The sequence below is a fragment of the Pagrus major genome, chromosome 5 (assembly GCF_040436345.1).
Source record: "Pagrus major chromosome 5, Pma_NU_1.0".
NCBI lineage: Eukaryota > Metazoa > Chordata > Actinopteri > Spariformes > Sparidae > Pagrus > Pagrus major.
The window spans coordinates 9,239,809-9,256,137 of NC_133219.1; the positions used below are offsets into that span (position 1 = coordinate 9,239,809).

General features: G+C 39.2%; 1 protein-coding gene across 1 annotated transcript; it reads right to left on the bottom strand.

Annotated features, from left to right (window-relative positions):
- Positions 1-2,632: 2,632 nt before the first annotated feature.
- got1l1 (glutamic-oxaloacetic transaminase 1 like 1) lies at positions 2,633-11,422 on the bottom strand. Its single transcript, XM_073467247.1, has 8 exons — positions 11,248-11,422; positions 9,471-9,652; positions 8,249-8,372; positions 7,256-7,473; positions 6,990-7,140; positions 4,068-4,233; positions 3,672-3,814; positions 2,633-2,712 (listed from the first exon to the last, which is right to left on the bottom strand). The coding sequence occupies exons 1-8, from the start codon at positions 11,420-11,422 to the stop codon at positions 2,654-2,656; spliced, it is 1,218 nt and encodes a 405-aa protein (XP_073323348.1). The 3' UTR covers positions 2,633-2,653.
- Positions 11,423-16,329: the final 4,907 nt, after the last annotated feature.

Below are 16,329 nucleotides of genomic sequence, written 5' to 3' on the forward strand. Positions count from 1 at the left end.
GTGTTCCAGAGAGTGAGGGCTGTCACACAGAAGGCTCTGTCGCCGAGGGTTTGCAGTTTGGTGTGAGGGATGGAGAGCTGGTGTGTGCCTGATGAGTGCAGCTTCCAAGACTGGGTATAGGGGTGGAGGAGGTCAGACAGGTATTGGGGGGCGAGGGAATGGAGAGATTTATATATAATTATATATAATATACAATAATAATTTATAATTTTGTAAGTGATGCGTGATTTGACTGGGAGCCAGTGAAGGCGGATGAGAGTGGGGGTGATGTGTTGCCAGGGCTTGGTGCGGGTGAGGACCCTGGCAACGGAGTTCTGCACATACTGGAGCCTGTCCAGGGTTTTGGAAGGGAGCCCAGGCGGGAGGTGATGAAGGCATGGATGAGGGTCTCTGCCACAGGTTCGGAGAGGGAGGGCCGGAGTCTGGAGATGTTTTTAATGTGATAAAAAGCTGATTTGGTGATGGATTTTATGTGTGCTTGAAAGGATAGCATGGAATCGAGGATGACACCCAGGTTGCGGACTTCCATGGATGGGGAGATAGAGCAGCCGTCCACGTCCAGGAGAAGATCTCCAACCTTCTGGAGCAGCGCCTTGGAGGCCACAACCATGAGCTCTATTTTATTGGTGTTTAGTTTGAGTTGATTTGATGTCATCCAGAGTTTTATATCGTGCAGGCAGTTGACGAGTGACTGTGGGGGTAGCTGGGTGGATGGTTTGGTGCAGAGAGATAATTGAGTGTCATCAGCATAGAAGTGGAAGTTGAGACCGTGTTTGCAAATTATCTGACCAAGGGGGAGCATGTAGATGGTGAAGAGGAGGGGTCCAAGCACAGAGCCTTGAGGCATGCCTTGGTTGACTGGAGCTGGGGTGGAACTGGAGTCTCCAATGGTGACAAACTGTTTTCTGTTTGTTAGGTAAGACTGGAACCAAGAGAGTGCTGTACCGGTGAGGCCAAGGTAGTCAGATAGGCGGGTGAGGAGGATGGTGTGGGAAATTGTGTCGAAGGCTGCAGAGAGGTCTAGGAGGATCAGAATACTGTTGTGGCCAGAATCGGCAGAGATGAGGAGGTCGTTGGTGATCTTGATGAGGGCAGTTTCTGTGCTATGGCGTGCCCTGAAATCAGACTGAAGGGGTTCATAGAGCTCATGGTTGGACATGTGCTGATGGAGTTGGTCGGCAACTATCATTGTGCCCTGCGAAGATATAGTCCCACACATAACTGCCCTAAAACCACAAAACGACGTCTCATTTTGTGTATGGATGACACAAAGCATATACTAAAGAACTTTAGATGTGCTGGTAGGCAGATTTTGTTACCTTTGGACAAAGCCATTTTTTTAGCTAAGCTAAGCTGACAAGCTGCTGCCTTTAGCCTTGAAGAGATTCTCCCAGTTCCAGAAGACTAAATAATTAAACACCAAACAATATCATGAGTGTGACTATATTAATGTACACTTAAGTCTGTAATGCTTTGAGTGACTGGAGTTTTACTGCAGACAAAGGCAGATGAAAGAACAAGTTTTAACCAAAGGATCGCTCCACTACTGTCACATTGTTTAACCTAATATATCCAGCGGTAGAAAGTAACAAAGTTCACATTTTCATCTACTTTATACTTCTACAGTTCAGACGCAAAGTTGTTGGTCCTCTAAATGTTTAACTTAGTTACTTTGCAGACTCAGATCAATAACACAAGTACTTTTATGTTTAATACTCTGAGTATATTTTAATGATTATACTTTTCTTTTTACTTGTACTGTGTCTAACTCCTCCTCATGCTAATGTCTTCTCACCTGAAGGGGCATCACAGCCTGGACACCGTCACAATCACTTATAATTGGACGCCTGTTAAGAAAAGTCTGCAGCATTTCCAACAGAATCTTTTTCTCTACAAGTCTTCAAATTTGCAATAGCTAGATCTTCAGTAACAGTAACCCTGAAGTATTTTAGGGTATTTTAAAAGCCACATATCTAAGGATTCATCAGGCTGAAAAGCCCCTCTGACACTGATTTTAGATCTCAATCAAAAGCCACATGGTCAGAGTGAAGTGGTCAGGACCAGATGAATGGACTCAGTTATGTAGTCCAAATTGTGACCGTTGATTGCACTGATGTTTAGACAGCCACCGGGGAGCAGGTACACGTGTCTCCTATTTGACAGAAATTCCACCTGCTGACCTAAAGAAAAAAAACACAAGAAATACTGAGAGCATATCAGTATTTATGATCACATCATGGCTTTAGCTGCTGTTTTATTGTAAAATACTGTAGTATTCAAACTAAATGATCATCTGGAACAGCAGTAAATCAATCTCATTAACAATCATCTTCAATATGACTGAGAACCTTCATCGACAAACATCTTCAATGTTATATAATAAATTGGAGTGTAAAAGTTCTGTAAAAAAAACATTTCCTGCAAATCCCTTGACAGGCACTGAAATCATGAATTATAACGCTTTAATGAATTATTAATATTCATACAGAGCTAGGATGTCAGGCGTCAGTTCAAAGTGATTAATCTATAACAATGTACTTTCCATGCCATGTGTCCATTCCAGAGGATTATACAAAGGATTACAAAAAAGGAAGAGCTGAGAAAACGTGTTGTGAATATCAGACAGTGTTTTATTTCATTTGCCACTTTATATTCAGGGTTTCCAGGCTCGGCAGTCCGCCAGGCCTAAGTTGGCTCTCTGGTGGACCTGAGCTTTTGGGAATTAAAAAAAAACAATTTTTCAAAATATTTTCCAAACTAAAATGCATTATACAAGCAGCAAATCCATTTAAGCTCAGAGCTATGAATTTCACAGTGCAGTGTGTGTACGGTCTGTGCTATCTGTCTGTGAATAAATACTACAGCTCTTCAAGACCCAAACCTAAGTGCCCATGTTTTGCTTGCCTGCTAATTGAAGTAAAGGGGGTTAGTGAGTTAGTGCAACTTCAACCCAGACTCTCTTATGGTGGACTGCCCTTTAAAAGATAAGTTCATCCAATAATGAAAATTAATTCAGTCACTCACTGAGTCATTCACACCCCTATACCAATGGAAAGTTGGGTGACATTTCAAAGTCCACAAAACATTTCTGGGGTTGTGGTATTCTCCTACACAACCTAAGTAGATGTGGATTTAATTTTCACATCATCAAAGTCCACATCTACTTCAGTTGTTTACGAGAATGCTGCAACGCTGTTTTGCTGTGAAGCTCCAGAAGTTTTCAGTTTTGTGGACTACAGTGGGACTACAGTCTACCTCAGAAAGTAGACTGGGTTGTCTAGTAATTGGAAGGTCGCTGTTTCGAATCCCCGGCTTCCCCAGCTGCATTTCGTATCCTGGAGCAAGATATTGAACCCCAAATTGCTCCTGATGAGCAGTTGGCACCTTGCAATGCAGACTCTGCCATCAGTGTATGAATGTGTGTGTGAATGGGTGAATGTGACAAGTGTTGTAAAGCACTTTGAGCGGTCAGTAGATTGGAAAAGCGCTATAGAAGTCCATTGAGAAAATTTCACCTGACTTTCCATCGGCATGGTCGAGCAGATAATCACTACATTTTAATTATTGGGTGAACTTATCTTACTTAAGGTAGACCGGTTATTCTCCACCTGTTTTCTGGCGGAAACTCTACTAAAGTCCTAGTGGCAGAAACGGTGACGTCTACTACTCACCATTCAAGCCTGTAGAACAGTAGAGTCCACGTTGTTGAGTCAGGTGCTCCCAGCTACCTGGAGTTCCCAAAAGCCTCAGCCTTTCTCTCAAAATGTGTCTGATTAGCATACATCTCTCCACAATGTGCTTTACTTCTACCTGCCTGGGAAGCACAGTGGACAACATGTGGGGAAAAAATATCTATAATTATATGATTCACTGTCTGCAAAACATAGCAGATCCAGAGAGAAAAAGAGTGCAAATGAAGGGTGTTGTCACCAGTGCTATTACATACTCAACTGTTAAGCGGTTTGAATAACTGTATGCCTGTTAATCGACATCTGCTGATACAGTAATGTGGCTGTGCAGAAAACTCTTCAAATACCAGATTTCCATTCAAGTGGAACCTAACTCACCATTCAACACGATGGGCTGGGTTACTGAGCACTGTAGCCACAACTTGTGCTCCTCCTACAGATGGCTGGGCCCACAGAGATCGGACGATTCTTTCAGCTCGAGACTGTAAAGATAGCCGGAGGGAGCTCTCTTTTAGGACGCACAGGAGGTGTCCGACAGCCTCACCTGGAGAAACCAAGAAGAAGATGAGTCTGAAGTAAAGAAACACAATGTTCCAGTGATAGCAATGTGGTGTTGTGCAGCTTTCTCTTAGGGTAGCTTCTGAATTAAAAAAATAAAATTTGTGGGTGGGTGGATATTCACCACGTCATATAGACAAAAGCTGATCTGCCGCACAATAAAGTTACCTGATGCTCAAAAATAACTCATTTGAGAGTAAAATTGGAAGGCAACAGAAAGCGTGACTGTAGATACTATGAGCGTGTATTTCCTGGCAAAGAATGAGTAAGACATGAATACATATTCTTATCTGTGTATGTGGGGAGCCCTCTATCTGACTGCAAAAAAAGAGAAGAAAATTGAGTTCACAGTGACTTGCTGTTTTTTTCTTATAATAGCAGAACAGCCCTGGGCTGTGCTTTCAGATCACAGATTACAGTGAAATTGTAGTGTGAGTTCATTTTGATATGTGGAGACGCTCAAAATCTTGCCAGGTATATTCATCTAATTTCTAGTCAAAATATCTCATTCACATTACATTACAAAACACCTTACAAGTAACATTTCAGTGAGATATAGGGGGTTGTTTTTAACAGAGGTGACAAAAGTACACAAATTCTCTACTCAAATGGAAGTACAGATACTTCTTTTACTCTGGTAAAAGTAAAAGTACTGATTCAACTTTAAGTACAGGCTCTGAAATGCACTCAAAGTAGTAAAAAGTATACTAATTGCTACTTATTTCCCTCTGTACTACTGTGTTACCTGTATATTTCTCCCAAGGGAGATCAATAAAGCAACATCTTTTCTTATCTTATCCCTCTGTGCAAAGCTAACTGAACCTCATGTAATACTAGAATTTAAAGACTATTAAACTTAAAGGTAGAATCAGTAGGATTTGTCCGAGCTGTTGTTTGCAAACACACCAGAAAGATAGTTGATTGTTGAGTCCCATTCCCAGGACATCAAATAGCAACATTTTGGCGTCCCGAGCGCAGTAACAAACAGAAAATAAGAAAATCCAGGCAGAGGGCTGGAGGGTCTCTGCAGATACAAGACACTAACACGCCTTTTCTCCCCATTCCAGTCTCGCTCTCTGTGTGTTTCCATCTTGCTATGTCTGTTACGTTTTTTTATCTTGCTATTTCTGCCGTGTGTGCTATGCACTGATGGAAATTGAAATCAGTTTTGTGATGTTGGGAAGACGATAAAAAATAAATTGATAATTCCTTCAAATGCATCAAAACTAAAGTAACAAGCCTGTTTTGAAATTAAAATGTAAGGAGTAGAACATAGAGATATTTGTGTTAAAATATAGGGAGTAAAAGTAAAAAGTGGTCAGAAAAATACTCAAGTAAAGTACAGATACCTCATAAATCTACTTAAGTACAGTAACAAAGTGTCATCTCTGGTTTTTAGAGAATGTTTCTTGAATATCTTGTTCAGTGAAACAGTCTTGAGAACATCTTGTTTTGGGTCGTATCATGGATGAAACAAACTTTTTTGACGTGTCATGAGATTTTTTAACCTTCCGTGTTTTTGTAAAAGATGCATCAACCTTTTTCAAGAAATAGACTTACTTGATTCAAGAAAATAAATCTGCTTTATTGGAAAAAAAACTCAAGGTCAACAGAAAAAAAAAGGGCATTAAATTCTATACAGACTCAAGTAGTTGTATAAGAGGAGTGCTGTGCAATGATGTCTACGAGATCATACTTTGTTGGAATATACTTGCTTATCAAAGGTCAAATAGTAGTAGGGTATATAATAAACAATATTTCAGCATGAAAGTAGGTCGGGAACCTCTACCTTGCAAACTAAATAGTAATCATTCCACTCAGTTGTAGAGAGGGGTTTGCATTCAAAATAAGACAGTGATGCATTTACAATCCAGATGTTTTCCAACTAACTTCAAGACATAGCTCATCTTAAAATGTGTTAAGAACCACTTCAGTCAAAATTGTGTTTTCCTTCTGTGTTTGTTCAGCTTCACTGTGTACAGTCATGTATGTGCAGAGTTTGACAATAGAAGGCTGTTTTCACATTTACTGCTTTTTTCTCTGTGCTCATTGGAAATCAAATTTTTAGAGCCAGGCCTGTCATCACCTCTCTCCCCTGTCTCTCTGCAGTTTCACTATCCAATAAAGGCCAAAAAAGCCTTACTTTTGAGGGAAAAAAATACTACGTTTTAACATTACTGGCGTATGATGACACATGACACTTCCCAAACTATTAAAATATAGCTCACAATGAGTTTTAATGGCTAATCCCAAGATCTCTTTTAACTCGAAAAGGCCTATCACATCTTATTTCAAGGGTTGCATCTAACGATTATTTTCATTGTCAATTAATCTGTCAGTTAATATTTGGATAAATCGATTAGTTGTTTGGTCTAGAAAATTGTGAAAAATGTTGATCAGTGATTCCCAAAGAACATGATGATGTCCTCAAATGTCTTGTTTTGTCAACAACCCAAAGATATTCAGTTTGCTGTCATAGAGGAGGAAAATATTTACGATTAAGCAAGAATCAGAGAATTTTGACTTTTGAAAAATTACTCAAACCAATTAATCGATTAACAAGTGATTGCCAATTAATTTAATATAATATCCCTACAAGCAAGTTTTCACTTGTCTTGTTTGCAGAGCATCTAGTCATCTTTTTCAACCTTTTTTTTTTTTTTTTTTACTATTTTTTCCATTGCACAGGAGTTGCACACATAAATCCTTAAAATAAAGATATATATTGCATCACTTTCTCACCGTAAAGTCCAAAGCAGTGGGAGAACGACTGAGCACAGAGGAGCTCCATCCCCTGCGATGCACAGTACTGTACAAGCCAGGCATCCCGCTCTAACTCTCCGTAGCAGAGTGCCTGAGCAGGCAGCAAGAGGAAAGGGAAAAGCCTACGCCTCTGTTGAAACAGTGCCAGAACAGCCAGTGATGATCTCAATCAGAGTGAAGAGCTACTTGTCTGATAAATAATATTTTAGCCTCTGTTAAAAAGCATAAATGCACACGTCAGTTACCATGATGAGTTGTGTAATCACAGCCCATTGATTCTGAGAGAGGTCTGCGCCGGTCGGGTAGTGGCCTGACACTGACAGAACAACAACGCTTTGTGGCGGAGCCCTCTCTAGATCCTCAAGAAGCTTCTCCAAACAAGCGCCCCGCTTCCTGTCATCCCAGAAATAATACTCACGGATATCTTGGATCCCTGCTGCCTGGAAGATACCAGCCAATGAGTCTGCAGGCGATCGAGACAAAACGATTAGATATCTACAGCAGACAAACTCAACAACAATACTGCTTTAAACCCCAGGATGTAATTACAGTATGGACTGTATTGTATTGTATTCACTGTGAGTGAATACTCATTTTTTTTAAATAATTGAATTATTCAATCGTTCGACCCTCTAGTCTGAGTAGCTGACTTGTGGCCTGGTGTGTCAGGACCCTTAAACAAATTTTGCAGGCCTCTGTGCAGTGCTTCATTTAACATTTTAATGTAGTACTGCATGTTTTTTTGTTCACAGATGTCTTCTATCTCTAAACCTCCATTAAATCATCTACACCTGCAAATGTACAATACATTTACTGCATCTGAATACCTCTTAATATGGCTTTTCAAACTGCATATTCTTAGCCCAGGGCTATCTGGAGCCCTGGGCTAAGAATATGCAGTGTGAAGAATCCTAAAGAATATCTGATGTGGTTGCCAAGGTTTCATATATATTTATAGCCTTTTCTCATCAATGTGTTCAAATGTCTTCTTTGTACACTAAACTTCTTTCCCTCAGAAATCTTACTTTGCGTATGTGAAAATTCACGTCTTGGTGATAATATAATTAACAGGTAAACGAGTAGTACGTACAGTTGCACACTTAAACCATGACTGTACATTGTGTTACTTATGTCTCAAGAGGATAATCTAATAATATACATCTCCATTTCCAAGCCCACACACTTGAAGTTGTATCTTTAAATGCTGTTAAGAGGAAGTGAGTTTTTATTTTTTTTACCATCACAAGGGGAAGAAAGATAGACCGGCCCGCACCAAGTAGCACTGACATCATGCCAGTGTTTCAAGAGTTCAGCCCCAAGACGCACAGCAGCGGTGAAACCAGGAGTTTGGACACCTAACACCTGCAGCAAAAGACCAAGCTCAGTGAACCTTTTTCCATTAAAAAGACAATTAAAAACAGCCATGGTCATCAGTGAAGAGACATTCAAAAGTGAGTGTTTTTTCACCAACTACTTGAAGGCGTTGATTGAACATTTACATTTAGACTATATTTCTGCAATACTGGCATTCAACTGAGAAATTTGAATGTGGTTTCTTACAGGCTCCAAAATGATGATATGCTCGTACTTGCACATTGTTGAGGATAAAGATGTCTTTATAGCAAATCCTGCAAAATTCAATTGAACTGCAGAAACAAGGATTGATGCATGGCTCTCTAACTTGCACGTGCTTTACACCAAGCTTCTTGATGGCAGCACACATCCTTTACATTGTAAACCCTAAAAAGTTGACTTTACTTTAAAAATTCGAGAAACCAATTACCTCAGAATTACCAAGTAAAGTAGACTGTTTAATTTAAATTGAACGAGCTAAATAGTTTTTCCAACGTAAAATTATTAGTCTACTTTACTTGGTAATTTGATTGGTTTCCTTGATGTTTTTAAGTAAAGTCATTTTGTCATATTTTACAGTGTATATGGTTCCATATTTATGATATTTTATATACATTAACTGTGTTGAAAGTATGACTTAAATGTACATTACATGTCACCTACCACTGCAATATGACTTTGGAGAATTACCTTCACACTAATCAATATTGTCTCTCTTTCAACCCACAAATGAACAAATTATTAAAATCATTACACAAGTTTGTATTTTGTGACACGCTGATGTTGTAACCACATTTTAGGTGGTTGAAAAGAGCTTTGAAAAGACATCTTAGAAAATCAATGTTGAACTTGCTCACTGGGAGGCTTGAGGTATTACTATGGCTGATGCTTGAGTGCTAACACTCTATTGATTTACTCAGAAGAGGAGGCTGGATGTGTAATTATAGATTGCTCTGCACAGTGCCTCCAGTTAATGACATACTTGGTACTGATTGATTGAAGAATTAGATACCGGCTACTGCGCTTGTTTCTGTGCGAACTGACGTGTAAAAACACACTTAAGCTTAAATAATGTGTAGCGTGCCGTGTATATACAGCTACAGTTACCCGCTTCTCCACTATAGCACAAGAGCTCTTCCCCAAAGCAGCTTCTGTGGCTCGCCGGGTGAAATCCGTCAAACCAAGAGAAGGTGCATACTCTGGACGAAGAGTGGGATCAGCGCTAAGCTGTTGCTTTATTTTTCCAACAAGTCGCAGTTCAAAGGTCTTTCCTTCTTTGCTGTAATACTCTGTGAAGGACAATTATTGCAAATGTTTTTTCATGCAACAAAACACTGTATCAAACTGCAATAAAAGAAATAAGCCAAAACTGTAACTGTCAAGGTCAGAAAGTCCACCCTGAAATAGGATTAACACAGTATTTCTTAAATATGAGCATTTACATTTTTATGTGTAATTTGTAGTTATCTTGGTATCTTGTAATGGTTATTCTTAACATTATCATTGTTGTAGGCCTAGAGTGATTCTTAGATTTTCAAACTGTGTAGCCTACATATGGAGAGTATCTGTTCTAGCAAGTTGTGATTTGTCATCAAATTGAATGATCCTAAGCTGATATCATGTATTATTTTTCTCTGACTGTTTTTTGAAAATAGGCTTTAGGTTTTATCTATTATCAATATAGGCTACTTTTCATTTGATTAATTTTTACAAAAACAGTAGGACTTAAGGAACGCCTGAATATACAGTTGTTCTGTACTGGTACTTTTTTTCAGAGTAGGCCTACATGCAAGTGTTCAGTTTTGTGTTTTGTTGGTTATAGAATCCCTCAGTAAAAATGTAAACAACTGTCTTTATTGTAGGCTGCTTCTATAAATTAAAACCGGTGACAGGGCTGAGCTCAACTGCATTTGGCCGCCTGACGTTAGAGTGAACACGAGTGGACACCGAACTGGGACTGAACACAGCCACCAAGACCAACTGGAGTCAGTTTGACAACAATGGATGCAGTACAGAGGTGATTTACAGCAGCTCTGACGTAGACTATGACTTCAGGGTCAACACTGACTCAATTTAGGAGTGAAGGAGAGAATTGGGGATTTATTTAAACCAGAGGTGTATTGGGTGAGTTTTATCTCTTTTATGTCAAGTCTGAATGAAGTGTATTTTATGCCTAGTTAAGGCAACTAAGCTCTTGGTAAAGGAGAATAACTTGAATTTAGAGAGTGTTTGCTTATATTTCTCTGTTTAGTAATGAAAATAGAAATAAGAGTATTTTATTTCTTGACATCCTGTGAGTTTATTTTGGTCATTTAATCCGCTGACAGCTGGCCTTTATCTCCCAGCTGAAATGATGGAGGCTGTGGTATACTGGAGACGAGATGGGCTGTGGCTAGCTAGTTAGCATGCTAACTTCTGCGCACGTTTGTGCAACAACACGCTGTTGATTCTTCACATAATGTTACTTATTTCTGAACTTTTAAACAAAAGTTCTGGCCATATCTTACAAAGTGCTCCTTTCATGGACCAACGCCGAGTTATTCAAGTCTGCTCTGAGTTAAAGCAGACGGAGCAGAACACTTGTACTGTCCACTTCCGGTACCATGACAGCTGCATGATTTACACGTAGTTTTTCATAATATATTACAGTTTTTCATGATATATTAAAGTTTTTGCAGGCCTACACAAAGACACATTACTCTGTCAGGCTCCTCAAATTACGTGTTTTGACCACACGTTATTTCTCTCCAGGTCCAACCGGCTCCATTAGATAACACAGGCCTACGGAAGCTGCCATAGATAAGTGAAGCTTGAACCCTGTCCTCTCTGCTCTGGTCTAGTGTCGTCTGATCTGTCATGAATGAACGCAGATGAGTGGACTCACCTCTACCTGCCAGGTAAACCTTCCTGTGGTGTGTATCTTTGTTGAAGGCGGACAGCAGCCTTGTTTCGGGACCCGCCGCTGCGCTGTGAGCATTGGTCAACACAGGAAGATGACCTTCTGGGTCTCCATTTTGGCTCAACCCTCTCTCGTCGAGGCTGCTGCCGGGTCCACTCATCATGAACCCAGCCAGGCAAATCAGCCCGCGCGCTGCCAGCCTTTTGTTTAGCCACGGTTGCCAGGCGACGGCACGTATCTGGATGCTGTCACCCCGGCAACGGTGATGAATGAGTTTGACACGGGCTAATTTGTGGCTCTTGTGAGTTTACTTTCGCCATCGCATTGAGCTATCAGCAAATAGGCTAGCTTGTCTGGAAATGAAAGGATCAGTTTTGGTGAAGGGGAGACCCACATGTGTCCTCCTCAGCCTCTGTCACTGACATCAAGTCAGTTCAAAGAGGAGCCTCTGCTGCTCATTAGGGCTTGTTTTGGTGGTTCTTTGAGGGACCAGTAGCCTTTCTCAATTAATAAAGACACAAACACTGAGGGAGAGTCAGGAGGCTGCTTTTAATTGTACAACAGTCCACTGAAAAATGAGCTGCACGTAATTTGGCTTCCCTGGGTTTTACTGATCCATAGGCTGATCTTTGGACAGAACAGATGATTTATTTATACCGCTACATTTTTTTTTTTTAGAGAATCAGACATGCCTCTTGTAGAATTACATTCCCTTTGTTCTCTCAATTCACCAATCAGACCTGGTAGAGTATTATTGTAACCCAGTTTCTTGGTTTGGTAGCGTGCTTGTCTTTGTTTCATTTGTTTCATCTTCTTTTCCTTAATCTTTCTTTAATCAGTCAAACAGCAAGAAATTGTACCCACAATTTCACTCTTCCTCACTGCACATGTTACTCTTCCTTTAGTAGCACCTGTCCCTCTTAAAAAAGTGGTTGGAAGGAGCTAATATTTACTCTAATATTATTTTCCCAGTTTTTGTCCACTGAGCAGGAAGCACCTGACTCAACGATGTGGACGAGATTTCAAGTAGTCTCAGGGTTTCCACCAGAAAGCTTGTTAGATGGAGGAGTGACTAGTCACGACCAGAATAGCGAGTCTACCTGAAGGGATAAGGTAAACTAAATATGAAGATTTAGCCATATGAAGTTTAATAGTTCACACAAAATGTCTTTAGGTTCACAGCAAAACAGTGTTGCAGCATTCCTCTAAACAACTGAAAGAAAACATAAAATGGATCCACATAGCTCATCTGGTATCTCCCAAAAGCCAGAGATTCCAAATTGATTTGAAAAGTTATTTGAACCCTTTTTAAAGCTGAAATCTTCACTGTAGCTGCTAAAAGCATTAGCGTACTTGGTTTAAGTGGGTGCACAACCTTGATAGTTTGTCAAGGGTGTAAATATTTCAAATTGATTTGGGAATGCAGGGCTTCCAGAGCCTTGGATTACACTGGGTGAGGTTCATTGGGCCAATTTTTGTTTTCATTCAGATTCTTTTTACATTTTAAAACAAGTCCCCATCTACTTCAGTTGTATCATCAAGTCATGTCAAATAGCATTATGTAAAATAACTAAAATAAAATAAAAAGACAATAAAGACCAAAGAGTGGTGAGGCATCTTCATGGTGATAATTCATAGGCTAAGGGAAAGAGATAGGCATAGGCAGGTTTTGAATGTATCAGTGGGGGGGTGATGATTTCATTTTTTGTGGCAAGCTGTTCCACAGTTGATGGTCACATCTAAAAATTGCTCCATCATCTTTGTTTTTTTCTTGGTTCAGGAGAATGCTGCAACACTTTATATTGCTGTGAAGCTCCAGAAATGTTTTGTGGACTACGAAACCTCACCCATGGAGCATTCAAAGACTTTCCATTGGCATGAGGGTGAATTTTTATTTTTGGGTGAACTTATCCTTTAAATGTTTAACATGTAAGCATACAAATAAAATAACAGTGAAATGATGATAATGAAATAATTATTGTATTCTCCACCAGTCCAAAATAATACTGTGGAATTACTCCTACTGAAACCTATATATAATTTACTACAGCATACTGTTCATCTTAAGTAGCCACACAATAAGTATAGTAAACGTTATAAGAATAACCAAATGTAACGTATACTGTAAGGCATACACATGAAGAAGAGAGAGCAAAACACCTCAGTGATTGTGCATCAGGCTGTCTGAGAAAGAGAGCTTTCCCTCTGGGCAGAAAATTGAAGAACGGTCATTTCAAAGGGACAAAAGTGGAGCTGTGAATTGAAAACCCAGAATCACAGTTAACACCTTGAAGCTCTTATAGGGAAGAGATAATCAGTGAGCCAGCTTGTGGAGTTCACTTTATGTAGCTGGTAATCACAAATAACTGCACTAGATGGCAGTAGATGGTCAAACCAGGCAGTTAGTTCTGTCAATTAGCTGACCAGAAGTAATTTTAGAAAGGGTAATTTAAGAGACACAGTCTGCCTCATCCTCCGCACTATGTGTTATTTCTCTGAATATTTGTTGACAGCTTGCAGAGAATCAGCCATTTTCTATGGATGTTTTTTACAGGCAAAGGGAGAGTTACATCCTTCCCTAAAATGAAGGATATGCCTTAGGGCAGGCATTATTTTCAGCTGTCAGCAGAGAAATCTGTATCTTTGCCCTTTCTATGATGGATTTTTCCTTGTGTGATTATTAAATGTCAGTACATGATGATGAGTGCAGAAAAAAAGTGGCTTTCAATTTGTACCGCAGGAGAGACAACAACACATTTACCTTTGACTCTGTTGATTGCCAGTCTTGTTTTCCTCCAATCAAACTGCATCGTGGCTGCAGGTGAAAAATCTGTGGGATGTTGTGTTTTTGCCCAGTTCATGGGAGTGAGAACAATTACAGTCTAATCACAAAATGGGCCCAAAAATATATGCATAGAGCAAACAGCAGTGAAAGAGTGTAACTGAGTACATTTACTTAAGTATTATAGCAAAGTACAATTCTTAGATACTTTTCACTTTTCCATTTTCATGCTACCTTTTAATTACAAATATATCCTTATCGGTGTGTATGTTGTTCGGTGTGCAAAATGTGAAGTCAAAAATTGATAATAATTTAATTGAAACAATTTTTTGACATTATACAGTAATGCAGAAAAAAACTGTATTTTTATGTATTATATTTATACTTTATATTTATTACATTTCCAGTGAAGTTTACTCTTTTAGTGCATTGATGTCATGTTGGACAGTAAAGTGTCTGATAACCACATTTAAGGCATCATTGCAAAAACTGTGTTTATTGGCCAATATATCGATATCCAATTTTTACTACCTAATATCGGTATCAGCATCTGCCCCAAAAATTGAGAATCGTTTGGGCTTTATAATTTATTTTAACAGTGACCGAATGCAACAAATACCAATTCTGATCATCAGTAAAATGCTGAATATCAGCTGAGTAACAGCAAAAATTCTAATGATGAACTCTGACTCCTGACCTGTGGTCATTTGAGGAAAAGCTTTTTGTGGATTCTTATATCCACTGCTACATTATGCTGTCAATGAGACTACTATTAGTAATTAGAAAGAGCATGCAATAGCGGAGGTTGTAAGCTGGAACCAGTGGCATGTGCCTCCGTCACGCCACCATGTTTTCAAGATAAATCCTTGATTCTTTATCTAATTAAGGTGCTGTTGACTCAATTTGATTTAAAGGTGCCTTTGACTTTCTTTTTGACTGAAATGCCCGGTGTTCTGAAAATATCTGTCCTGAAGAAAACTTTGCCCGGGTGCTGGCTCAGGACAAGTTGTTGGCACAGACAAACATGTTTAATGTCCAGTGATTTGCATTTGCAATCAAGAGAAGAGAGAGAAAAAACACTTCCAAGTAGATCTGTGATTAAAAATGTTTGATCAAACACCGGTGTTTGATCAAATCACGGAAACACATCCTTTAAAAATCATTCCAGTAAAGCTGTATGGCCTAAAATTAGGACCTTGAGTTGTCCAGTGTGGAGGAGCTGCTCCGACAAAAAAAAAAACTGTTGAATCTACATTTTAAAACTTCTTTGACTTCATGGTTTAAATGTGCAGTTTGACTTGAAACATGTAACATATTTTGTAAATGTTGTGTCCCTGCAATGAATATAATGTATTACTTTCACTTTTTATTTCAAATCAAATAGTCCCAGTTGGACTTGAAAAGGTGGCTTCTTTCTTTTCCTAAATATGTTTAGGATTGACTTCAATCTAATCCTCCACGCGGAATTTGTTGTAACAGGAATCAGCTGATAAGAAGGTGGTTTAACTCTCAGACAGGATAAGTGTTTCCACTCTGAGTTGCTGTGGCTTTTTTCCTGGATGATATTTCAGTAGTCACACAGCATGTCTGCCAGAGCTAATGTTGGTCTCAGTTGGTTTTCAAATGCCATCTGTTCTGCTCTGTGTTTACTTTTTAAAGTCCCAAATCTTGTAATTTCCTCTCACAGCACAACATGATGTCTGCTCAAACAGTAGCAGAGCCAGAGTGACCGTGGTACTGGTGGGTGGAGGAATATGTAAAATACGAAAAATCAAGTTGTTACGGTCTCTTCCCAACATAGGGGCTGCCAAATTAAATCTGAGGGGTCACAAAATAATGAAGGGGGTTAAAGCAAAAAACTCAACAAATTTCTGCCATAAAAATTGTATTCTTCAGAAAATATCTCTTTTTTCACATTAAATACCAGATGGGCCTCTAAAACTGCAAGACAATGCAAGTTTAGGAATAGCTGTTGAAGTGTAGATGCACTGACTGGTGTATGGAGGCCGAAAAAGGCCAGAATCATTTGAAAACAATTAAGTGAAAAATCATCTACCGAGATTCACATGCTTTGAATTGAAACTTGAAAGTTGTAGTTGGTTATTTAAACTTTATCTCTAAACTTTTGGGTTTTGGGTTTATAACTTTAGATAAAAACTTGAATTAAGATAAAACAAGCAATTGTTCATGGTTTCCAGTTGCTCGCCTTCTTTGGGATGATGTGACAAACAGTGAGGAAAACTGTCTTATTGATTGTATTCAGGCTTGATTACTAATCCACTGCA

What these genes read in the sequence shown, in the direction of transcription:
- got1l1 (XM_073467247.1), bottom strand. Translation starts at nt 11,422, where the DNA reads ATGAGTGGACCCGGCAGCAGCCTCGACGAGAGAGGGTTGAGCCAAAAT. An exon ending in TGATTACACAACTCATCATG is followed by an intron (nt 7,141 to 7,255) that starts GTAACTGACGTG and finishes CTGTTTCAACAG; the next exon opens with AGGCGTAGGCTTTTCCCTTT. An exon ending in CTGTTCTACAGGCTTGAATG is followed by an intron (nt 2,713 to 3,671) that starts GTGAGTAGTAGA and finishes AATTCCCAAAAG; the next exon opens with CTCAGGTCCACCAGAGAGCC.